The 21,614-nt window shown below is 38.2% G+C and overlaps 1 protein-coding gene across 4 annotated transcripts in view; it reads right to left on the minus strand.

The window, feature by feature from the left end:
• The window catches only part of CACNB2 (calcium voltage-gated channel auxiliary subunit beta 2), a 103,526-nt gene that overhangs the window by 37,093 nt on the left and 44,819 nt on the right, over positions 1–21,614 (minus strand). For all 4 annotated transcript variants that reach the window (XM_053998100.1, XM_053998011.1, XM_053997936.1 and 1 more), the window contains exon 3: positions 2,863–2,985. In XM_053998100.1, the coding sequence (XP_053854075.1) occupies positions 2,863–2,985 (123 nt within the window). The remainder of the gene's footprint in view (positions 1–2,862; positions 2,986–21,614) is intronic.

The raw sequence follows: 21,614 nt of genomic DNA on the forward strand, positions 1-21,614 counted from the left end.
TATTAGACTGAAATGCATTATTAAAATTACACCCTTTCATTACAAAAGGCTAACTAAATCATTAACTTGGTAAGAGATAGATAATTTAAAAACACCATTGAACTAAAATCTGAACAGTCACTATTTTTTTCCCACAGTACAACAGATTACCATGCAACAATATTAATTTTATTAGATGCAATAGAAATCCTAAATCCATAGGAATTTCTTCCTATAGAAATAAAAACATATTCTGCACGGTCTCAAAGATAAATGCTGTATCAGTATATGAAAAGTATAAGATACTTTTTAAAGTTAATAATAACACACATAATACTTTCTAATTTAATTTTTTTTTTTTTGAAATCTTGGTAGAGTGGTGTCCAGCTCTCAAATTGCTGGCTCAGTTGAGTGAATTCTCTGTAATTCACCTGTGATTGGAGTGCCAAAGGAAATACAAAAATTAAACACAGAGCAAAATGATGACCATGCATTAAAGCCTCAAAAGATTCGTAAGTTACTATGATGCAGCAGTTTCTTCATGCAGGAAGGAATCCGTCATCCTTTTGTGTACTGAGTTTTAATGAATGTAACCTAATAATGAAGATAAATTTCCCTCACACTCAATCACTGCATTGCTTTTCATCACTGTCCATGTACATTTTGAACTTTTTGGAGCCCTCTCAGCAGCACAAATTGGTGAATAGCCCTTTCACCAAAGAAGAGGACAGCACTGGTCCAGTATGGCATCCTTATGCAGGCAGAAGCTACTGGAGATTAACTCAGCTTTCTTTATTTCTAGCAATAGGTTAGGGATAAAATAAATAAGCAACAGTGCATTTATAGTCTAATATGTTTTTTTCTTTAACCTGCATAAATAATTAAAGTTTGGATAATTCAGTTCCCCCAGAATTACCTGTAGGGAGCACCAAAAGTACTGAAGGAGCAATACCTGGTGGGATACAGAGCCCTGGAGGACGAGCAGGGCCTGGCACAGAAGATGAAGGAGGGGACACGGCTGTGCAGGGAAGGGCTGGGCTTGGAGCACTCTCTGAAGGAGCTTCAAGCCACCCAGACACAACAGCTGCTGCCAAATGCAGGGCAAGAGTCTAAGTCCCAGTTTGACTCCTGTGGATCCCTTCCCATCTCGCCATTCCGGCGGTGCAGCTGGCCTGGTCCCGGTGTCCCTTTCCTACCAATCTCTGGACCAGCACCAGTAGAAAATAACCTGTCCTCGAGAGCTTACAGAGAAAACCAGGCGTTTCTAAAGACAATCAGCACAGAATGCCTATTCTAATACTCCTATGGTTGCAGGAACATTTTAATCTGTTTTTCCACCCCTCAGCGCTACATGCAGCCACAGACAATATAAGAACTCAACTGAGCTAAGCTTCCCTTCAAGGCATTTTGGAGATCCATAAAAGTTCAGGAGACTTTTCCTTCCAGATTTTCTCCCATATATATATATACACATCTGAGATGAAGTTGTGCTCTGAAGAAAAATGTATTAACTTTTAACAGAAAACTGCTAACCTTGTGTGTCTGGTTTATATGGAAACAGGGGAAACACTTGATGTAAAGTCTGAGATTACCACTTCATTTGAAGTGCAGATGGAATACATGACTACACAAAACCATTTGATTGGACCAAACCAAGCCTTATTTTCCAGTGCTTAAAGACTCACTGGAGAAGGCTGATGGTCTTCTCTTGCCAGGACTCTGTGCCTGCTCATCTCTTCTTTTGTCACAAGACAGAGCAGAGCAATTTCACAATATCATCAGTCAGAAAGCAAATTTCCCTCACCATATACAGTCTGATTCAAAATTATTTTCTTTTTGTGTGTTTAATATATATGAAAAATTACAACCATTAGCCAAACCTGTTTCTTGTGTTCCTTTAGTCTCTGTCTACCTGTGTTTCTCCCTCTGTATTAGGAATGTTTCTTTCGTCCCCAAAGCACCTGTGCTAGCAGAATCATTGTGCATCATCAATCATAACTACTGAGGGATTTTTTCCATAGTCTAAAATGAGGTAAAGACATAATTTCAAATACATGGCTAGGTTTCTCTCCCTTAAACTAACTTTCTATTTAATTTCCTATAATTTTCCATATCCAGATGGGGTGTTTTGAGACAAACCACAATGGAATATGACCAAAAGCTAGGAAAACTATTAAAATGGAGTCATTCAAAAGGGAGCAGCAGGCTACAGAGGAGGGCCTGCATGTGAAAATCACCAAGTTATTTTTTGGGAGTGTCTTGCAAGGAGCAGAGAAAGAAAATTACTTTAAGTGTTTAAAAAATTAAAATTGTCAAAACCAAACTACAGGAAAAGAAAACCAATACAGCAAATGCAAAGCTCATTTATTGACAGTTGCAATTATCTTGAAACATCATTCCAGTTCTTCAGCATGTAACTGCTAACTAGATATTGTCTATGCCAGGGAAGTAGCTTCAGTAAAAAAACAGGAGACTTGAGGATTTTGGGGTTAAATGAGATGCAGTCACACAGATAAAAGAGCAGCAACCCTTGGCTGCTGCATCAACAAACCCTTACAGTACCAGATTAGAAAAAAAAACCATAACTATTTCATCTTTGAATAGTCAGACATAGGCATTTAAACCTATAAATAAGCTATTTTTACTAGAGGAAGAAAGTACTTGCTTTCTGAATTTCATTAATTTGACCATAATAAATTTGTGCCGTTGCTTCTACAAGAATATAATTTAAAAGAACATTCAATTCCTTATACACTGTTAGCTTCTTTAACATTTGTAAAGTGCTTTGGCAATGTGAAGTGTTATCAACATTGCAAAATAGTAGCACTATTACTCAAGTATTCGCTTAAAGAGTGATTCACTTACTCCTCTGGTTTTACTTACTTCTTTAACATGAAGAAAATCTTTAGCCTCAAATGAGATGGCCATGCCTGGGACTGGGACATCATCTTCATGAGCTGCACTGTACCCAACATTTGTCCGAACTGCAAATGCAACAGGTTTTGACTGCAAAATAAAAGATTAACATCTTGAAGATTTCCCTTGCAAACATATACATATGTACAAACGTATACACAGGAGATGATTTCTCTATGTTATGCTGTTAAAATCATAAAAATTACAAAGAATTCTCAATGCATACATGAAAAACATAATGAAGACTGGTTTTTACTGACATTAGCTATTAATATCAGCAAATTTCATAGAATACAGATTTTAAGTAGGTGATAGAGCTCTGAATTAATTTGAGGTAAGTCAAGTCAGTAATAAGTAATCACAATCAACTTGGCAATCCATATAATATTGTCAGCTTGCAGTTCTGCTGCAAGTTTAGTCTTTGGGGGCTGCCATAAGAGGTAGGTTTTCAAGAGCTACAAATCCTAAGCTCCATGGACAATGGGGCTGCAAAAGGATTTGCAAGAGGAGCATGGCATTGCACCAACATTGCTTCTTCCACACCATTCTTGTCTGGACATCCACGTGCTGGTCACCTCAGGATCATTCTAAGGCTGCTCCAAGTGTTGCCCTCACAGCCTCAGCCCCCAAGAACTATGTGGGGAAATTGCAAATTTGGATAAGAGGTGCCATCAGTTGCCAGTAACCCCTAAGCAAGTCACCTCACTGCACTCTGAGAGCAGAGCAATGTGCCTTGAGATCATCATGTCATTACCCAATACCAGCCACAGAGAGATCTGTTAATTTCCCTAATTTTTTCTTACGCTGCTAGCTGACATCACTGAATTAGAGGATTTTCCCAAGTTTTGTTTCAAGAAGCAGTTGCCAGAAGAGGCACACAGAAGCCCCACAGCTGCACAGCTTCTCCTTACCAGCACCACCAGTGCTGAACACCTCTCTGCACAGGTATGGTAATAGAAGGTGTCATCCAGCTCAGCCCAGCTACAGCTACCAAGGGCTTCCTCCTCTCAAAGGTACAACCATTTTACAGGAGAACAACATTTCTTTCTCCTTTATTCTAGGCTAAACAACAGCTTGAGCTTGCTCTCCCCACAGAGGTTATCACACCATATCCCTAGGACCTACCACTGTCCTACCCCAGGCTGAACCTTTAGCCCACTTTGCCATAACCAGATAAATTGTTAGAAGGGCATCCTGACGTGATTATGTATTCATTATTACATTTCTGAAACTGGGCATTTGTGAGAACAATAATCCAAAACTAAAGTTTGGTGATTTTTGCACATCAATTAAAATATCTTGCAGTGTTGATACAATGGGAATATCCACTTCCTAACAGCCCAAACTCATATCTTAATTATCTCCTCTATAATTTTCTCAATGTTACTTCCACTATTACCCTACATAAAAGATACCAAACTATTACAGAACTACTCATGCCACAAAAAAAAAGGAGTCACACAGGCACTGGATTCAGTGATATAATTTATCTTCCTTAAAAATAAAAGACTCAATAAATTACTGGATTTAAATATTCATACAAACCCTCAAAACTTTCCTGAATGTGGAAATTACTGACTAATAGAGTTGATGCTTTCTATACTATTACTAATTTCAACACTCAAAATACAGATATGAACAAGCATTGAATTGTCAAATCTCCTAAGCAATACTTACCATCAAATAGTAAATAATCAAATAAATAATTCCCTGTTATTAATAATGACCATTTTGTATGACAGTGACCTGTCACTATAGAAATATATTTCAGAACAGGAATGGATCTATTAAGGAACAATCTGTGCCAAACACTGATAGGAGGGATAGTATACTTACTTATCCATTCTCACATTGCTATATCCTCTAGCAAATAAAAAAAAAAAAAAAAAAAAAGCTTAACCACTGTTTCTTACTCCTAAAAGTAACAGTGGATGACAGACTTTAGGTTGATTAAAGACTTTAAAATCTTGGCAGCATTGCAACAAACAGACATCTCCAGGAAGTTAATGTCCTTGACATACTTCTTAGAAGTGATCTAAAATTTCCTGTTAGAAGAAAACACCTGACTACCCAAGAAAAAGAATACAATGGAAACTATTCCAGAACTATCTCAACATGAAAGAAAAGTAGCAGGTGGAAGTTCTCTGTCATTTTCTGCCATCAAAAAAATTTAAAACTCTGAGCAGAAAAACAAAGCAGAACATTGAGTTACAGGTATTGACAGAAATGCCATGTCCCATTTTAGATACTTGCCACACTGGTAGAAAGGGAGACTAAATTATCATGGGATTAGACTACAATAATTCATCTAATTGAATATTTAAAACTAATTAATTTATAGAAGTTAAATGCTAGCCTTTTTACATAAATAAATAATTCTGAAGGTTTCACAGCACTATCAAATTAAGTACTTTTCCTGAACTACATTGTCTTGAACTAAAAAAGCCCAGTTGTTATGTAATTAGGGTCTTATGTAAAAAGAAAAAAAATTGACACATTCATATGTATATTTGAAAATGTATCTAGCATTTGCTTACATATCCTGCAGTTCTAAAATAAGACTGGGTCAAAACAGTTAAGCACTTGCTGTTCATCCTCTAGATCTCCATGAAAATGGGATGGCAGTTTAGCACTCAGTTAATCCACAGGCTGGACTACAGGGAGAGATGCTCCCAGATGTTAGACAGTTTAACATGTCATGTCTCTCCAGAGAAACAAAGTAGCGTGGAAAAGTTCATTTATCTTCAAAATGAACACTTCCATCTTGTTTTTCTTTTTTTTTTTTTTTCTGGTAGAAGTACAACATTCAACCAGCTGAATAAACCCATAAGGAGAACAATCAGATCACGAACATTACCATCGCCTATACCACGAAGGCATAAGGGAACACACTCTGGAGTGAGGTTCTTCATGAACCAATTTCAGATTCTGGTATAAACTCAGAATATAAATCGCATTCATAAATCGTATTCAATCATATTCATAAATCGTATTCAACAACTGTTTAACCAATTTTGGCTGTACACTTTTGGTAATGTACATAAATTAAAGTGTGTCTAGAGCAACCTTACACAACTTTCTCTTTTTCTATCTGGATCTCACCTCTACCTTTACACATTATATTTATATTGCACATCTTCATACCAACCCTCATTACTAATTTCATACTATTTCATACTATTTACAGTATTATTATATTTTACTACTTATAGTTCCTTGTGCCATGATTAACTTGTATTGAATGTAAACACGAGAATTTGCACATTCTGTCTCGGTCAATTTGTCAGTTTGTACCTGCTTAGTTGAATTTGTATTCAAGAAATATTTCATTCAATAACAGAGCAAAAGAATACAATCTGTTCTCTAGTAATGTACTTAAAACATGACAGGACCTTTTTTTTTCCTCTAACTAATTGCAGATTTTTTTCTGCTGTTCAATAAACTCAGTGATGGCAGCCCCTGGGGATCCCAGCCAAGGAGGCAAATTTTCTGTCACAGAATTTGCTCACAGAACAGGTCATCTCCCTCATGGCCACTAATTTTGGAATTGTTGCTTGATAATCAAAGTATCTATATTCTTCATCCACTACCAGTATGTAGAAAAACTGATGAAAACATTCTCCAAACCATTTTTGTCTACACTTGAGCTTGATCTAGGATCTCCGATCCATCTTATTTCTTACTCTGTTAAATCATTCTCATAGTAGAGGCACCTCTGTATTTATACCAGTTTAAATAAAATCAGAATGCACCTCTATGAAGGCAATGCCAGCTGAGACAAGAACTGACTCAGAAAACGATTACAGTTACCATTTCAACAAAATGCTTGTCAAAGCTGGTGTCTGTGTTACAGTTCAGAAAATGTGTCTCAAAGCAAGTTCACTCCCTCACTATTTCTACATAAAGCTACTCATTCTTCATCCTATCCACTTTTCACATATGCATGCAACCTTATCCTGAAAGCAAGGAATTATTCTTCTCTTGGGTAATGAATATAATGGGTGTCTCTCAAATCACTAACAAGTTTGCACTCATGAAAATTTAAAAAGTCACACCATTTCTTTCATCTGAGGAAAGGTGATTATTACTACTGAACTTTTCACTAGCAGTCTTAGTGGGGAGCAAATATGACAGACGATGACCTATGTTCAGCACTTTTCTCACAGACTAGCCCTGTACACAGCATTTGTGCCATCAACAATATTAATACTCCACAAAGGACAAAGATCAATAGCACCATGATGGCCTAATGACTGCTGTGTTGAAAACATCTCACTTTATTTTGCCCTGCTAATGACATAGAGTCAAATATATAAAGCAGAAGCAGCTCAAAACCTCTATGTTTTACAGAATTATATGATTTTTATTACTATTATAGAGAAATTTACAATGTTATGAAACCTATATTGTCACAAAAGCAGCTTGAGACTACAAATGCAAAAATTATAAAAGAATTTTCTATTTTACCTTTCTTTGTACACTAATTTATGCACCCGTTACACAAGAAAGAAAACCCAAACCCCCTGAGAAGACAAAAAATTTACAGGAGTTTTTTTGTTCTAAATGCTGATTATTGCTGGAGCCTCATGACAGATAAGAAATTGTCCAATCTTTAACAATAGCATCTGCTCAGCAATTTCATTGCTAAGGAAGCAATGACAACTCATGAATGTCCCAACAGAAAATTAGGAGCTGAACAGAAAATATACAGCTGTTGTCACTAAAAGCAGTGATCAAAAATATGATTTCCCAGCAAACATCGGGCCTTCTTTTACAGCCATAGATGTGGGTACCAAATAAGCCTGGTAGGAAGCCAGAAGCACAGAATAATTGAGGTAGAAAGGACCCTCTGGTGTCTTTCAGTCCAACACCTGCCCAAAACATGTCTGTTAAATCGGGCTGCTCAGGGCTGCGTCCCAGTGAGTCTTAAATACCTCCAAGGACAGAACAACATAACCTCTCTGTGCATCTTCCTCCAGTATTTGACCACCATGGTTCTGAAAAAAACATACAGGAACTATGGTTCTCTCACATATCAATGAGTGAGGAACATAGAAATACATAATGGAAAACAAATACTTACTTTTCTAGTCCAGTACAAGCAAAATGAAACATTATTACAAGTAGAATTTATCAATTACCAGTTTTAAGTTTAAGTGGTCTATAAAAAGAGGGTTTATGCTGGATTCAGGACTTCCAACAAAGTGAAGGATCTGAGAAGTACAGTATGAGAACAAAACATAGTACAATTGTAGTTGATAAGTAGCAGCCTAAGTACAGTGGTATGATGATATCCAAACTTTGAAGGCACGGGTTAGAGGAGAGACTTTTCCACCTCTCGGGGTCACCCCAATCTGGGGGTGAGCCCTGTCACAAACTCTTCTGAATTATAATGGCTTTGGATAGCACAGATGCTTTCAGAAGGATCTGGGAGAGAAGTAGTTAAACACGAAATTGTTTTATCTGAGTACACTTTCCCATCTGTTTCCAAAATTAGGGCAACATGAACTCTGCCCAGCCATTACCAGAGCTTGCTCTGCTACTTTACAAAGGGTTGGCTCACTGAATTCTTGCCTAGGACATGTCACAACTGCTGCTCTCTGGTGCCTCCTGCATGAGCAGCCAGCGAGGACTGGTGCCCGCCGCGCGATCCCCTCTGCGCCATCAGCTTCCCGCCCAGACTCGACACAGGTTGAAAGGGCTGCTGCATGGAAACTCAGCTATAAAAGATTAATTCTGACTTTCCTTAGGATCAAGGTCCATTGGAGAAATTTTCTGAGGAAACTTTTGAATCCTTCCAGTTCCTTGGAATCCCTCCTACAGCAATGCCTGCACTCAGTGTTGAAGAGAAGGAAAATTTAACACATCCAGCTGGTACAAAAGAGAGTCTGCCTATTTTTCTTAACAATAGGTAGATTTCAGAGAATTATTTTTTTTTTGTCCTCTAGTACTCTCTAGAGATACTTTTGTTACTATTTTAGCTCATCTTCACACACAGCTTGAAAGTCATGTTTCTTACTTCCTTTTGCGAAATCGTATTTTAATAGAGTCACCAATGTCGGTTGACATTCAGCTCAGGAGGCAGCAACGACTGAAATAGCTGTACTGACGCACACCAAGCTTCCTCATATGAGCAGGATCTTTTTTTATTAGAGCATAATGCCAAAACTCGATGGTGGCCATGTGTTGTCTGCATGCAAGTACACCAGAAAGGTGGCTCTTCCATACCACCCACTTGGGGAGTAAACAGGAACCGCTGGAAACCGGCACAGCTGAAAAAGTCTGTTTGTGCTTACTGAAAACATGCTTATTCTGGCAGCAAAAGCCAACAGATGAAAACTGTCATTTGCAATAAAAATACTGTGCTGGGATTTCAAGTTCTTTTTTCAATGTCGCAATGAGGATGTTTTATGCTTATGAGACATCTTAAGCTTATGAGACAGCATTTTAGCAGATCTTAGCTTTTTGGCTAAACTGAGGTTCACATAGAGAAAAGATTTGCAGTAACATTTTCAGGCTCTTCACAAAAAATTTTCCAGGAAAAGCAAAATTCTGTGACACAGCAAGCTAAAGTAAACACTAAATAAATCAGCAATGCAATGGTTAAAAATGTAGACTCTATTATCAAAATCTCTTTAAAAAATGCTGCTTTGCTGAAATTGATTCTTAATTCAGTGTTATTAATGCAAGTTTTTTTGCTCGTTCCAACATTTAAGTAATTCTGCGCCTCATTTTTTTCTTCAATTGGATCAGGAAGTCTCTACAACTGCTAGAGTCAAAGGTTAATGTTTGTTAAAACGTTTCACTTTACATAATATTTTATGCATGTTTTTCTAAGAAACTATGCTGAAAAATTCTTCCTTTATTCAAAACATGCATTTTGTAGCTAGACTGCTGTGTTTCCAGGAACTATATGGCTATATGTTCCAAGGATGATATTTTAGAGTCTGAAAAGCCAAATGTTCTATTAGCTCTTAACTCATATGCTGAACTAAAACTGAGAAGCTATGTGAGGATATGATAAACACTACTACTGCCTCAGGGCTCCTGCCCCTTTCAAATTATTACATTTTATGGCCATAGCTTATGTTACCTTATGCCTCACCTGGATATCTATTGTTTATGTAAGTCTTGCACTATATGAGACACTTCTCATTTTTAAATGAAAATGGCATCTGTACTTCAAATCTCCCTGACAGCCTAGATACAGATTACATAAACACAGAGCACATATTCACAGCACATTCAAAGCGGTGGTAAATAAGAATTTGTTAAACTTGAAAGTTAAATATCACAGGCTTAGGAAAAGTGAAAATGAGGCTACCTTTACCTTTGGGGAATGGTGCTGCTATCTTTAACTTAGACCTCACTGTGTATAGTAAATTTATTGCTTAAATTTAAATTTATGTATAGTAAATTTATATATTGTTCAACCATTAACTTCATGGTTATTTATTTTCTCCCACCTCCGCACTATAGAATCACAGCATCACAGAAGCATTAAGGCTGGACAAGACCTCCAAGACCAAACACCACCTTGACCAAACATTTGACCAAATACCACTTTGTCAACTAAGCCATAGCATTAAGTGCCATGTCCAGTCATTTCTTGAACACTTCCAGGAATGGTGACTCCACCACCTCCCTGGGTAGCCCATCCCAATGCCTGAGTACCCTTTCTGTGAAAAATTCTTCCTGATGTCCAACTTGAACCTCCCCTGCCATTTCCTCTTGTCCCATCACTGGCTGCCTGGAAAAAGAGACCAACCTTCTCTCAGGTTGTTGTAGAGAGCAATACATTCTGTGTCTTACTTGCATACAGGAGGATCTTTCCTTGCAAAAAAAACAACAATGCATGAAACACAAGGAGCTCTCCATAGCATCCAAAGGAGCTCTCCATAGCATCCAAGAACCTTTTGATGGATTCATTTTTGCCATTAAGTTCTCAGTTCAAAAGTGGAAAAACAATTGGTCTCTAAGATTTCTCTCTTTTTAAAATGTCATGAATGTTTTGCCTGTCTTTATCCCCCAAGCAGGGAGCTAATGGACCAATCCCATGACAACAAAGGAGAAACAAAATAATCAACAACTACTTGTTAATTATTATCAGACTAGACAGTAAAGTCTATAGATTTATATATCTGCACAGGAAAGATAAGATAGCACAAAACACTTTGAATATGTCATTTTCTACCTTTGGAGCATCTGACACTGTATACACGGTTTGTACGTTTTTCTATTTAATTATATGTGTATGTGCAATTAATTTTCTATGTTTAATTAAAACAAACAACAAAAGGATCACCCCAGCAATGTCTTTCTAGTGTCACACTGACATTTTCAAACACCATCAGTATGACTAAAATCTTTATATCTATTGCCAGAAACTGCTTGCAACTTCCAGCATAGAATTAACAGACTGCAAATGGCTTAATATTCTGTAAGATGCAGAGCACTAGAGCCAAGGCACACTTTGGCTCTGCTGTTCAAATATTTGCTGGAAGCAGAACAACTGTGAGACTCGGGAACTAGAGCTTTTCAAAGCAAAGCTAATGAGAAATGTAGTTTTATCTAAATTTTTTCATTTTATTAAAAAAAACCCCAAAGTTTACATGAAGCTGATACAAAACTTATAAACTATTAGGACAAATATCATAATTTTGGCAGAATAACACACATAAGTAAAATAAATTAGCTATTATAATTCTCCTGTAACTTGTATCTCTTCTATATTGCAATCTTCCTTTCCTGCTTTAGACAAAAGCTCAGTGTCAGCCTGGACACCACTGTGTCTGTGCACATCTGGGAGAAAAGTGAGCACCAGCCCCTCCTCCTTCTTTTTGAATGAAGGATCTCCCAGGAGGTTTAGCACCAGCACAGCAGCTGCTGCACTACAGTTCTCCTGCCCCAGTACAGGAGGAGCCATGGCCTTGCTCATATGTTCTGGAGATGCCTTTCTGCTATAAAAAATCCTTCCAAAGGTTTAGAATTAAGGTAGAGCAGTACTAGGGCTTCTCTGACATAAGCCAGGAACCAAGGAAGAACCATGCCAGCAAAAGAACAGCTAAAAGCCAGGCTTTGGGCCATTCTGTGTCTGAGCTGTGCCAAAAGCAGTCCATCATCAGCACCTAAAGATTTGTGGGAGCGTTCATCTCATCCCTGTCCAAAAGCAGTCTCTCACACTAACAAGCTAACCAGAATTACTTCTCTTTAGTATTTCCTAATATTCTTATTTACTTTAATATTTTCTAATATTCTTATTTACTTTTCCTTGAGACATCTCATTTGTATTCCTTGCTCAGAGCACAAGATAAAACATGTCTCCTGGTGGGTGTATGAGATGCAGGAGTGAAGTGCTGTGATGATGATATCCTTACAGAATATATTATGCAGCTGGTGCACAGCTAGTCATCTAGCCAGCAGATGAAACATTAGCTGGCAATAAACCTTACTCTTATTATAGCCATAGAACTGCTAAGGTTTAATTCCAGGCTGGATGCAGCAAGAGTTATTATAAAAACATGAAATAAAATGACACAGAATTGTAACTTTTTTTTTTTCTTTTTAAGAAAAGAGACATGGCATCAAAATGCAAAGTGGCAGTGAGAATTCTAATTTGGGTTTCTAGACATTTCTAAGTTTACTGTACTTTCCTTGGCTGTGTGGACTGAATTTTCTGTAGGTATGCAAGACATAACTTCTCAGGCTGAACCAAAGCCAGTGGATTGGCCTGTGTTCAGTCTGACCAGGGAATCAGCCCTATATGATACAGCTGCCTAGGTGCACACAGCTGTTTTTCTCCACACACAGCAGGTAGAACACATACAAGTGTTTTATTCATAAGCAGCTGCCATTTACACTCTCAACATCAGGATTTTACCTCCTACACCTGTTGCTGCAGCTGGTTCTCCTGGGAAGTGACTGCCACTGGTACGAGAATCAGGCCTTCTCTCCTCCAACCCCCAAACTGCCTTGCCTTTTATTTTATAGGGTCTAATTTATATCAGAGAAATCCAAAATTCAGTTTCTTTCTCATTGCCACATACTGAAGAGGGGAGAGCACCCAGAGGATGATGAGGACACTCAGTAGGGGATCACTTCTTTCTCCAGCTGCCAATAAGAGTCTTCCCTTGCCTTTTCTCCTCTTTCTCCAATTTTTTTTCTGATTTTTTCCCCCAAAGTCCCTATCCCTATAAAGAGGTGATGCACACTCTGGATCTGGTGGGGCAGTTGTGTGCACACCAACGAGCCTCAACACACTCTGCACCAATGCCCTTTTACGGGCAATACAGAACATTACTGGACACCAAATATGGTTCCCTAATAAGCAACTAAAACTTTGCGTACTACTAAAGCTTCTAAAAGAACAATTTAAAAATTCTGCATCTTTCCTCTAGTATCAAAATTATATAAAATCCACGGCTATACTCCAAGATCTATAATCCTTTCTGAATTGCTGGTAGTCAACCAGAAGTTTGTAAATGGCTTTATGGCATAATCCATGCACACAAACTGACACTGGAGATACAGGAAAACAGATGGCGGACTTCTGCTCTTTATTTTTTTTTTTCATTTAAATTAGTTTTTTTAATAGCCATATTCTACTTCTGTATTTACTTAGATACATTAAGAAACTGGAATGAACTTTAAGAGTAGAATAATGAGCTGCAATGCTGTTAAACATTCTGGTTTTTGTGAATAAAAACTTCATGCAAGTTGTGGAAAATGGAAAAACAAAAAAGCAATAAAATTAGTGTATTATTACTTAAATTACACATTTTAATCTTGTTTTTAATTTGTATTTCATCCCAAGGAAATACTAATTTTTGCTAGCATGAAGAACTTTTAGAATTGGTTGATTGGTATCAAAATTTTTAGTATGTGTTTTCATTGCTGTGTCATATTTTGAGTCAAATACTGGAAGATAAAGGTATGTTTTACATGTTTTCATCTGAAATGAATTATCTTCTGCACAATGAGAATAAAAAATTACTTAAAATTAATAAATATAAACCCTATATTAACTTTACACAGCTTCTATTTTTTTTTATATTACTTTAATGCAACATTATCTTAAATTTTCAAATAGTCACTGTAAAATAACAGTTATTTAATAGCATTTGATATCATGATGGGTTTATAAAGGCTGGTTTCACATGAAAAAATACAGATGGTGCACCTAATTAATCAGCATCCAGTTAAAAACTGAAGACAATTATCTCTTTAGGTATCACTAAACGATTTACACAAATTTTTTGGTCACTTTTTATTCTCATCAATATGGTAACTAAATGAAATGGAAGTCCACTGCATAACAAAAATCATGTTATAACAGGGTTGTGTAATAACTTCATAATCAGAATTTACATGAAGAAGAAAACATTTCCTATCCAGAGACAGAATTAAAAATACGTTGTCTAGCACAACAAATATACAGGCCTTCTCTGAAGTTCAAAATGCACTGTGAGATAGACCACTGAAACTCTCTGATTTAAGGATAAAATCAGCAAAAAAGCCAAAATAAACAACCCAAGGAAGGGACATGAAAGAGACACATTATGAACAATCAAGCCTGAAGATGAAAAGGGTTTTATTTGAATAATTACCAATTACATAAAGAGAGTTCATTGTCCTAATGGCATCTGTAAACTATGTAGACATTTATGAAGAATGGAATCAAGCAGGGCAAGAGTAACATCTTTGATTGTACTGGAAACTACAAGCAGAGAAACAAAATAAAAGGGGCTTCTCTAGGTTTGTTTCTAATCAGTTGGTAGAAACTGTTTAAAGCATGCAAGTAGAATGAAACAAGTGATCAGGATTTGGACAAAAGTCACAATCAGTCAGGAAAGACTGATAACAGGGGAATAGATAAAACAGTCCATATGGAAGCAGATTTTAATATACTTGCAGTACATCCTCAAGTATAAGCAACTCAAGGAAAAAGTTCAGGAAAGTGACAGGTCCTCACTGAAACAATATTAAAGGCACAAGCACAAACTAAACCATATGAAAAAAAAGATGGACAGTACCTGAAACTGTCATATGAATACAAAAACAAATAAGAAACAAAGAGGGGAAAAGTCAGCATAAAATTATATATTTCTAAACTGGAAGAATGAACTAAATGAAAAAACAGAGCACAATTTTTAAGGATAGATGCAAATGGCCAGACACTCCTCAACTCTGTATGAAAGAAACACTTAACTGACTCAATGGCTGTCCTAATGACAGGATTTATGAACTGGACCTCAATCAGGAATGACTGTCAAGCATGTTGAAGTCAGGACCCCATGGAAGATGACCAGGCAAGAATACAGCCCACATTGCCCCTAAGCAATCATTCTGAGAGGGTCTGGGGCCTCATGCAGCAGTGCTGCACTGTCTTGAGGACAGCACTTCAAGACAAGGTTGAAGGAAGAAGACTAACAGTTTGGCCAGGAGCAGTAATGATGATGGGAGGTGTAGAAAATGGCAGGGAAACAAAGAAAATTACTTATTTTCTAACTTTCAGAGGTTGCAAGAAAAAGTTACACAAATACCTATAATGTGTGTAGAAGAACAGACTTCTTGGAAGTACTTTCAAATATCTTTAAGTCTTAAATTTATTTTACTCTCTGAACTTTTTCACAGTTATAGAAGTTTATTTTAAAAAGATATGTCAAACTGTACTAAACTCTTTTAATTTTAGACCTTATCTCCAGATACTGTGTCAAAAGAGGCAGGCAGGCAGGAAGGAAGGAAGGAAGGAAGGAAGGAAGGAAGGAAGGAAGGAAGGAAGGAAGGAAGGAAGGAAGGAAGGAAGGAAGGAAGGAAGGAAGGAAGGAAGGAAGGAAGGAAGGAAGGAAGGAGAACTTTAGATTCACAAAGCACTCTCTCAGATTCACTGCTTCCACTTGGTCAAACTTAATGCTTTACATCACAGAGTCAAGAGCACAGTAAATCTCTCTTGCATATCTCATAATAGTGTTTTCTATGAACTGAGGTATTTCTAATGAACTATTTTTTATCTACCTTTTGTCCCCAAAGCAAGCAAGCTCCATACACATGTATTTTGGATTAGTTAACTACCCTTTTCTGCTACTCAATGAACTTCTCATGTTTTTATTAATATGGCATCTAAGTGCTATATATAAAAAATTCATACAAACATTCATTTTCATCTCACAGTGATGTAGAGAGAAGCATGAAAAAAAAAAAAAGACTATACCCAGAGTGACAGAAGAAAAGATTTAAAAGAGACAAGGTGGGGTTTCTTTCAACTGAACAAGTCATTAAATTGTTGGGCAGAAAACAAGCCTTAAAGACTACTCAGAAGCCACCTGTAGTAGGTCAGATCAAGCAACTTACCGAGACACAGAAAGTGCATAAAAGTGGCCCATAAAGCCCTCCTAGATCCCTCACAGGATCTAAGGGGGCTGCCTGTATTTGTAGGGAAGAGAAACAAATCAAGCCAAATACAATGGTGGCAGGTGAGCTAAAAGACGACAAAAAGACAGAAAGAACTATGTCAGGAAACAGAAGCTCAAAGGAGCTAGAAAAAACAGCAAAACATCCTGGATTGCTGAGCCCAAAGGACTGAGCCCAAGAAGTTAACATGGGTATTCAGACTTGCATGGGTACATGGCTTACATGGCTCTGAATACATGGGTATTCAAGGTCAACCCTCAAAACCTAAGGCACAGAAAGCAAAGCATCAGGTGTGAGATACTACTAGGCTGGTCCCAATCCTAAAGATACCAGGCAGTGCAGTAGCTGCAACACCCACACTCAAGAAACAGCCAGGGGAAAGGCCAAGAGAGGTGGAAAGGAGGCATTTTGTTCAGGATTATCTGCTGCAGGGAAGATAACACAGAGGGTCAGGCAATGATGACTTGGCCTCCACAGGCCAGACAGGGAAGTGTTAGAACTCACTCATAAAACACTTTTTACACCCAACAGAAATGTGATATTTAAAACACCCTGAAGACTGAAAAAACTGTCAGAGAGGAAAAACAAAGAAATAAATAGGCAAAGAAGAGAGAAGGAGTGAGACAGCCTAAGCTGTGAAAGACTCTGTTAGGAGAGAAATGGGTGGTATGCTGTCCTGCCACTTGTTTTAGAGCAGCAGCTCTAAAAAAGTGTTTGCTGAGCCACTGGAAGCAGCCCCAGCACATGAGCTGGTACTGCCCTGCATCTCAGCTCTGCTCAGGGAGAAGATCAGTAGAAGGAGATAGTGGTAGGTATGGCCTTTAGCTTTAACTCTAACATGATTACTACACAGCTCTCCCCAGCTGGCAAAAACACAGCAGCCAGCAAAGCAAGGACAGAGTCTATTGCTCAAAATATATTTGAAAATTCATTTCCTTGCCTCATTTTTCATCTGCGCTTCTCCCCATCGCCTTCAACTGCTGTGCCAAGCAATTTGTCACAAGCATATCCAAAGTCACAAGCATATCCAAAGTGCAAAACTGTTCGTGCTCTGTATCACTTGGCAGCCCTTCTTGCTAAAATGTGTCTATGATAGACCCAGGGGCCACAGAGAGAAAGGAAAATCTGGGAAGCAACCAGAATCTTTAAAAATTCAGTGTCACAGTGAAATGCAACTTCCAAAGTAGCTGAGGCATTTTGATGGAGAATCGTCTGGCCTCAGTTAGACATTTCTGTCATGGCTCCATCCTCCCTGGCTGCAGCACTGCAGCCACGTAGCATCAAACAAAGGAACCCTGGCAAACACAGCCCTAGATGGCAGGGCTGGCCCTAGCTACACTGCCAGGACAAAAGCAGTGACCTGCTGCTCAGGCAGTAGGTCTGTCACCCTGTATATTTATTTGGGGGTTTTTGTTACATTACACTAAAAAGAAATAAATAATTTTTAAAAAATCCAGTATAGACTATCTTTTCCAGCTGCTTGTATTTTTGTGATTGGAAGTACAAAACAAGCACCAATGAACTTTTCTTATCAGTTACAACTGTAAATTAATTCCTTTTATTTATCCTCATTTTATGCAACAAGTCAAAGGCAAAAGTTACAAACAGTTTAAGTTGGAAGTATTCCCCCTTTTTTATAGTCCTGCTCAGCATAATATGTTCTGGCCATGTAATTTGATGTTCTCATAAATCCTCCACAGCCCAAAACCTTCTGATTTACCAGAACCAGTGTTATTTGCTCACAGTTTTATTTCTTCTTTTTTTTTTCTTTTTTTCCTTTTCCTGCACAGGATCAAACTGGCCATTTCTGATTTCAGAAAGAACAACAGGGTGTTTGTTACAATGGTCTTTGCATCGAGACTTTACTTTTCTTTGTTATAACCTTCAGAACCACTGAAGCTATGGGAAGGCAGTAAACCAAAGGAAAAGTGTGAAACTTTTACGCTGGGTATCCAGGACTGTGCTCTGGTGCTCATCCAAGAAGCCTTCCCGCACACCATAACCTCTGCACCCACAAAGTTTTCAGTCTTTTACTTTATCATTTGATAGAGGGAGTAAAAGTCTAATACTAATAGCAAGAACTCTTGAATTTTGTGATGATAGGTCAGCAGATAAAAGCAAATGTGTAAACAGTGCAACCGAAACACAAATGTCACCACACTTCACAACCAACTAAAAGGCAAAGTCACATAAAACCCGCACTTAATAGTAGCACTGGAGAACTTTGTGGTAGTCCAGTAACACAACAGCTTCAACAAAGAGGAGTTCAGTGTGAAAAAAGATCCAGAGTCTACAAACCACATTTTTTATCCTAAATATCAAGTTCAGTTAAACATTACACTTACAACAGGTAACATAAAGACATTCTGTGAAAAAGCTCTGTTCTTTCAAGCCACCTACAAGAGTGTTTTTCTGCCCTGTTTCAAGCAGTGAAGAGCTCACTGCCTTTCCCTGGATTAGTACATTATACCAGATTAGAACTGTTAACATCAACACCAACCAATGAATTCCTCGGGAAGCAGAAGCCATGGCTGCTGACCCAGTAACCCCTGAGCGGCTTAGGAAAAGCTTATGGCTTTATAAAGCACAGAGAGACAAACACCCAGAAGATCCTTTATCATAAATACTGTGTCTTCTCTGGAAAGAGAAAATCCTACCACCCCAGTGAAAAGTCCTTGGAAGACACATCCTCCTTCTCTGCGGGGGATATTTAGTCAGGCTGCTGCGAGAAGCACCATCCCATGGGATGCAGGAGGGCAGGGAACAGAGGGAGGGGACTTTAATTCCTGGGAAAATGCCTCATGAGGTCAGGACATAACTGCTGATCCAGCCAAGAAAAGGGATGCAATTGTTCCCAGAAGGAAAAGGGAAGAAGCAAACAACATGAAACCTTTAACCTTTTTGTTCACCATATCAAAGTGGTCAACCAAAGGGTAATGGTAGCTGACTAGCTTTCACTTCCCATAACCTCACAAACCATTAGATTCCCTGGCATTGTCATTTCTCTCCCATCAGCATTTCATGAAGCGTTTCAAATATTGTGAATATTTTACTTTTCATTTTTAATTTTTTTTTCAAATTTATAAATGAACTTGTTTATTAGATCACATTGGCATAGATCCGTTGTTTTTTTTCCATCTTCATCTTACACATAAGTAACCAGTTAAATGAAATCCAAGATATCAATGTCTGACTTTAAAGAAAAATAAATCAGCTCATTATTTAAAAAAAAAAAAAAGTACCCAGGCCCAAGAACAGAAAAAGGCCAAAAGACCAGGGAAGTAAACTCCCATGTTAAGCCAGACCCAGCATTTCTGTAAATGGGCAATGAATATGAACGAAAGGACTAAAAGCTTCTTAGGCTTAGAAATTGCTACCCTTTCTTTTATATACAGAGAAAAATGAGAACATCCACAAGTAATTCAAGTCTTTGACATAGAGGATAAAGCGTATACTTTGAACACACAATATTACAATATCTTAACATTAAAGTATCCATTTTTTTTTTAACATGTGCAATTTTTCTGTCACCTTTACATGCAACTTATAATACAGGGAAACCGTGCTCCCAGACAGAGGACAGAAATTAAGGTGGCAATGAAGACATGACAGTTCAGATCTACCACTGCTATAAACTTCACTAGTTCTTGTGCTTGAAAAGGATACTGTAGCCTTTCACCCAGAATATCTTCCCTCTTTCCTCCAGCTTTAACTACAGGCATTCTCTTGCCCCTCACAGACCTTTCTGCAGTTTGGAGAAATTCCCAACAGGCTCCTGGATTTCACTGTGCTAACCCCATTCCTCCAGGTTAGGACAAAGCTGCAGCCAAAACCTCTGTTGCTCCCCTTGCTAACAGGCTGTAGAGAGAAAAATCACAACCCCTCTCCAGTCCAGTCCAGCTTCAGCCTTTCCAACCTGGCTGCACCCTCTGGCAGTCCTGGTCCTCAGAAATCTCACTGAGCACTGCGGTGCTCTCACTGATTGCTGCTCTCCATTCAGTATCATATCCCTGCAGCCTCCTGGCTCCCTGATTTCCGAGAGGATGGAAGTTAATAGCATTTTTTGAGCTAGTATTTGATCGTTGCAGTGTTGGGACATCCTGCCAACATCACACAACCTTGGAGAACTCAGTTTGCTCAGTTAACTGAGAAGTTAACGTGATTCCCTGGTAAGTTAAAATGAGCAGGATCAGTCTTGGTTTTACACCACCTTTTCAGTAAGGTAATATCTTGCAAACCCCTCCTCTTAAAGTGTATTGAAGCATGGCCATTTTCCACATTCATGTCCAAGGAAGAATGAACAGCACAGCACACCATGGCAACACATTACTTAAATGAAAAACACAAGTACTGCAAAAAAAACTGAGGAATTTCTGTCTTTGTATTGACCAAAACTCAAGATGTTGAGTCCTTATTGAACTTAATGGAGCTCATTAATATTGACATGGTAAGGTGAGGAGGGAGGAAGCCCAGCTCCCTCTGGAACAGGCGGCTGATGCCCCAAGGGACAGGGTGGCTGTTGTCTGGTGCTGCCCAGCCATCGTGTCCCCGCAGCAGCAGCTCCTGGAGGCTGCACCTGCTCAGCCTCCTGGGAGCCTCCTGCCTCTGCTCAGGCACAGAGCTCCCCACCCTCCTGTATAATTCAGCTAAAATACAAAATTGAACACGTAGTATGTGCATTATTGAATTATTTAAGAAAATACTATGCAGGATCTTACTCGACAAGACAGTTTAGGGTTGAGACTAAGCAGAAATTTCCACTAAAACTGTTATGAGAAATGCTGCTTCCCAGCCTTGGTTATGGTATGGGAAAGGCTGCTGATGAAAGCAAGCTAAGGGAAAGCAATTCACTATCTACTGTTTGTGTAAGCAGTCCATGAATGACAGACCTCCAACCTTTCTGCCCTGCCTTTTGACCAATCTTCTACTGAAAAATTTCTCTTTCTAACATAAAAATTGAAATTGTGCTACAGGCTCTAAATTTTTATTTCATTTACTTGTTCCAAATTGTAACTAAGCTCTACCGATCCAAAGTTGCAGACTTCTTTCCCTCAATGATGCTTAAAAACTGATTTGGATTAGAAAGTCATAGGTTTGAATCAAATTATTAGCAAATTACTTTTAGAAAAGTGTAAGAATCACTTTAAGTTACAGAAGAAGTAATAGTAACAATCACTTTCCAGAAATTATTGTATTTCAGAGAAAGTTAATCTTCTCAGTCTTTTGTAGTAGTTTTATCTAAACCTGTACAGAGTCAGATGCTCAATTTTGCTCCTGAGATATCCTGGGAGGCAACTTCTACATCCATC

The sequence above is a fragment of the Vidua macroura genome, chromosome 1, assembly GCF_024509145.1.
Source record: "Vidua macroura isolate BioBank_ID:100142 chromosome 1, ASM2450914v1, whole genome shotgun sequence".
In the NCBI taxonomy this organism is placed as follows: domain Eukaryota; kingdom Metazoa; phylum Chordata; class Aves; order Passeriformes; family Viduidae; genus Vidua; species Vidua macroura.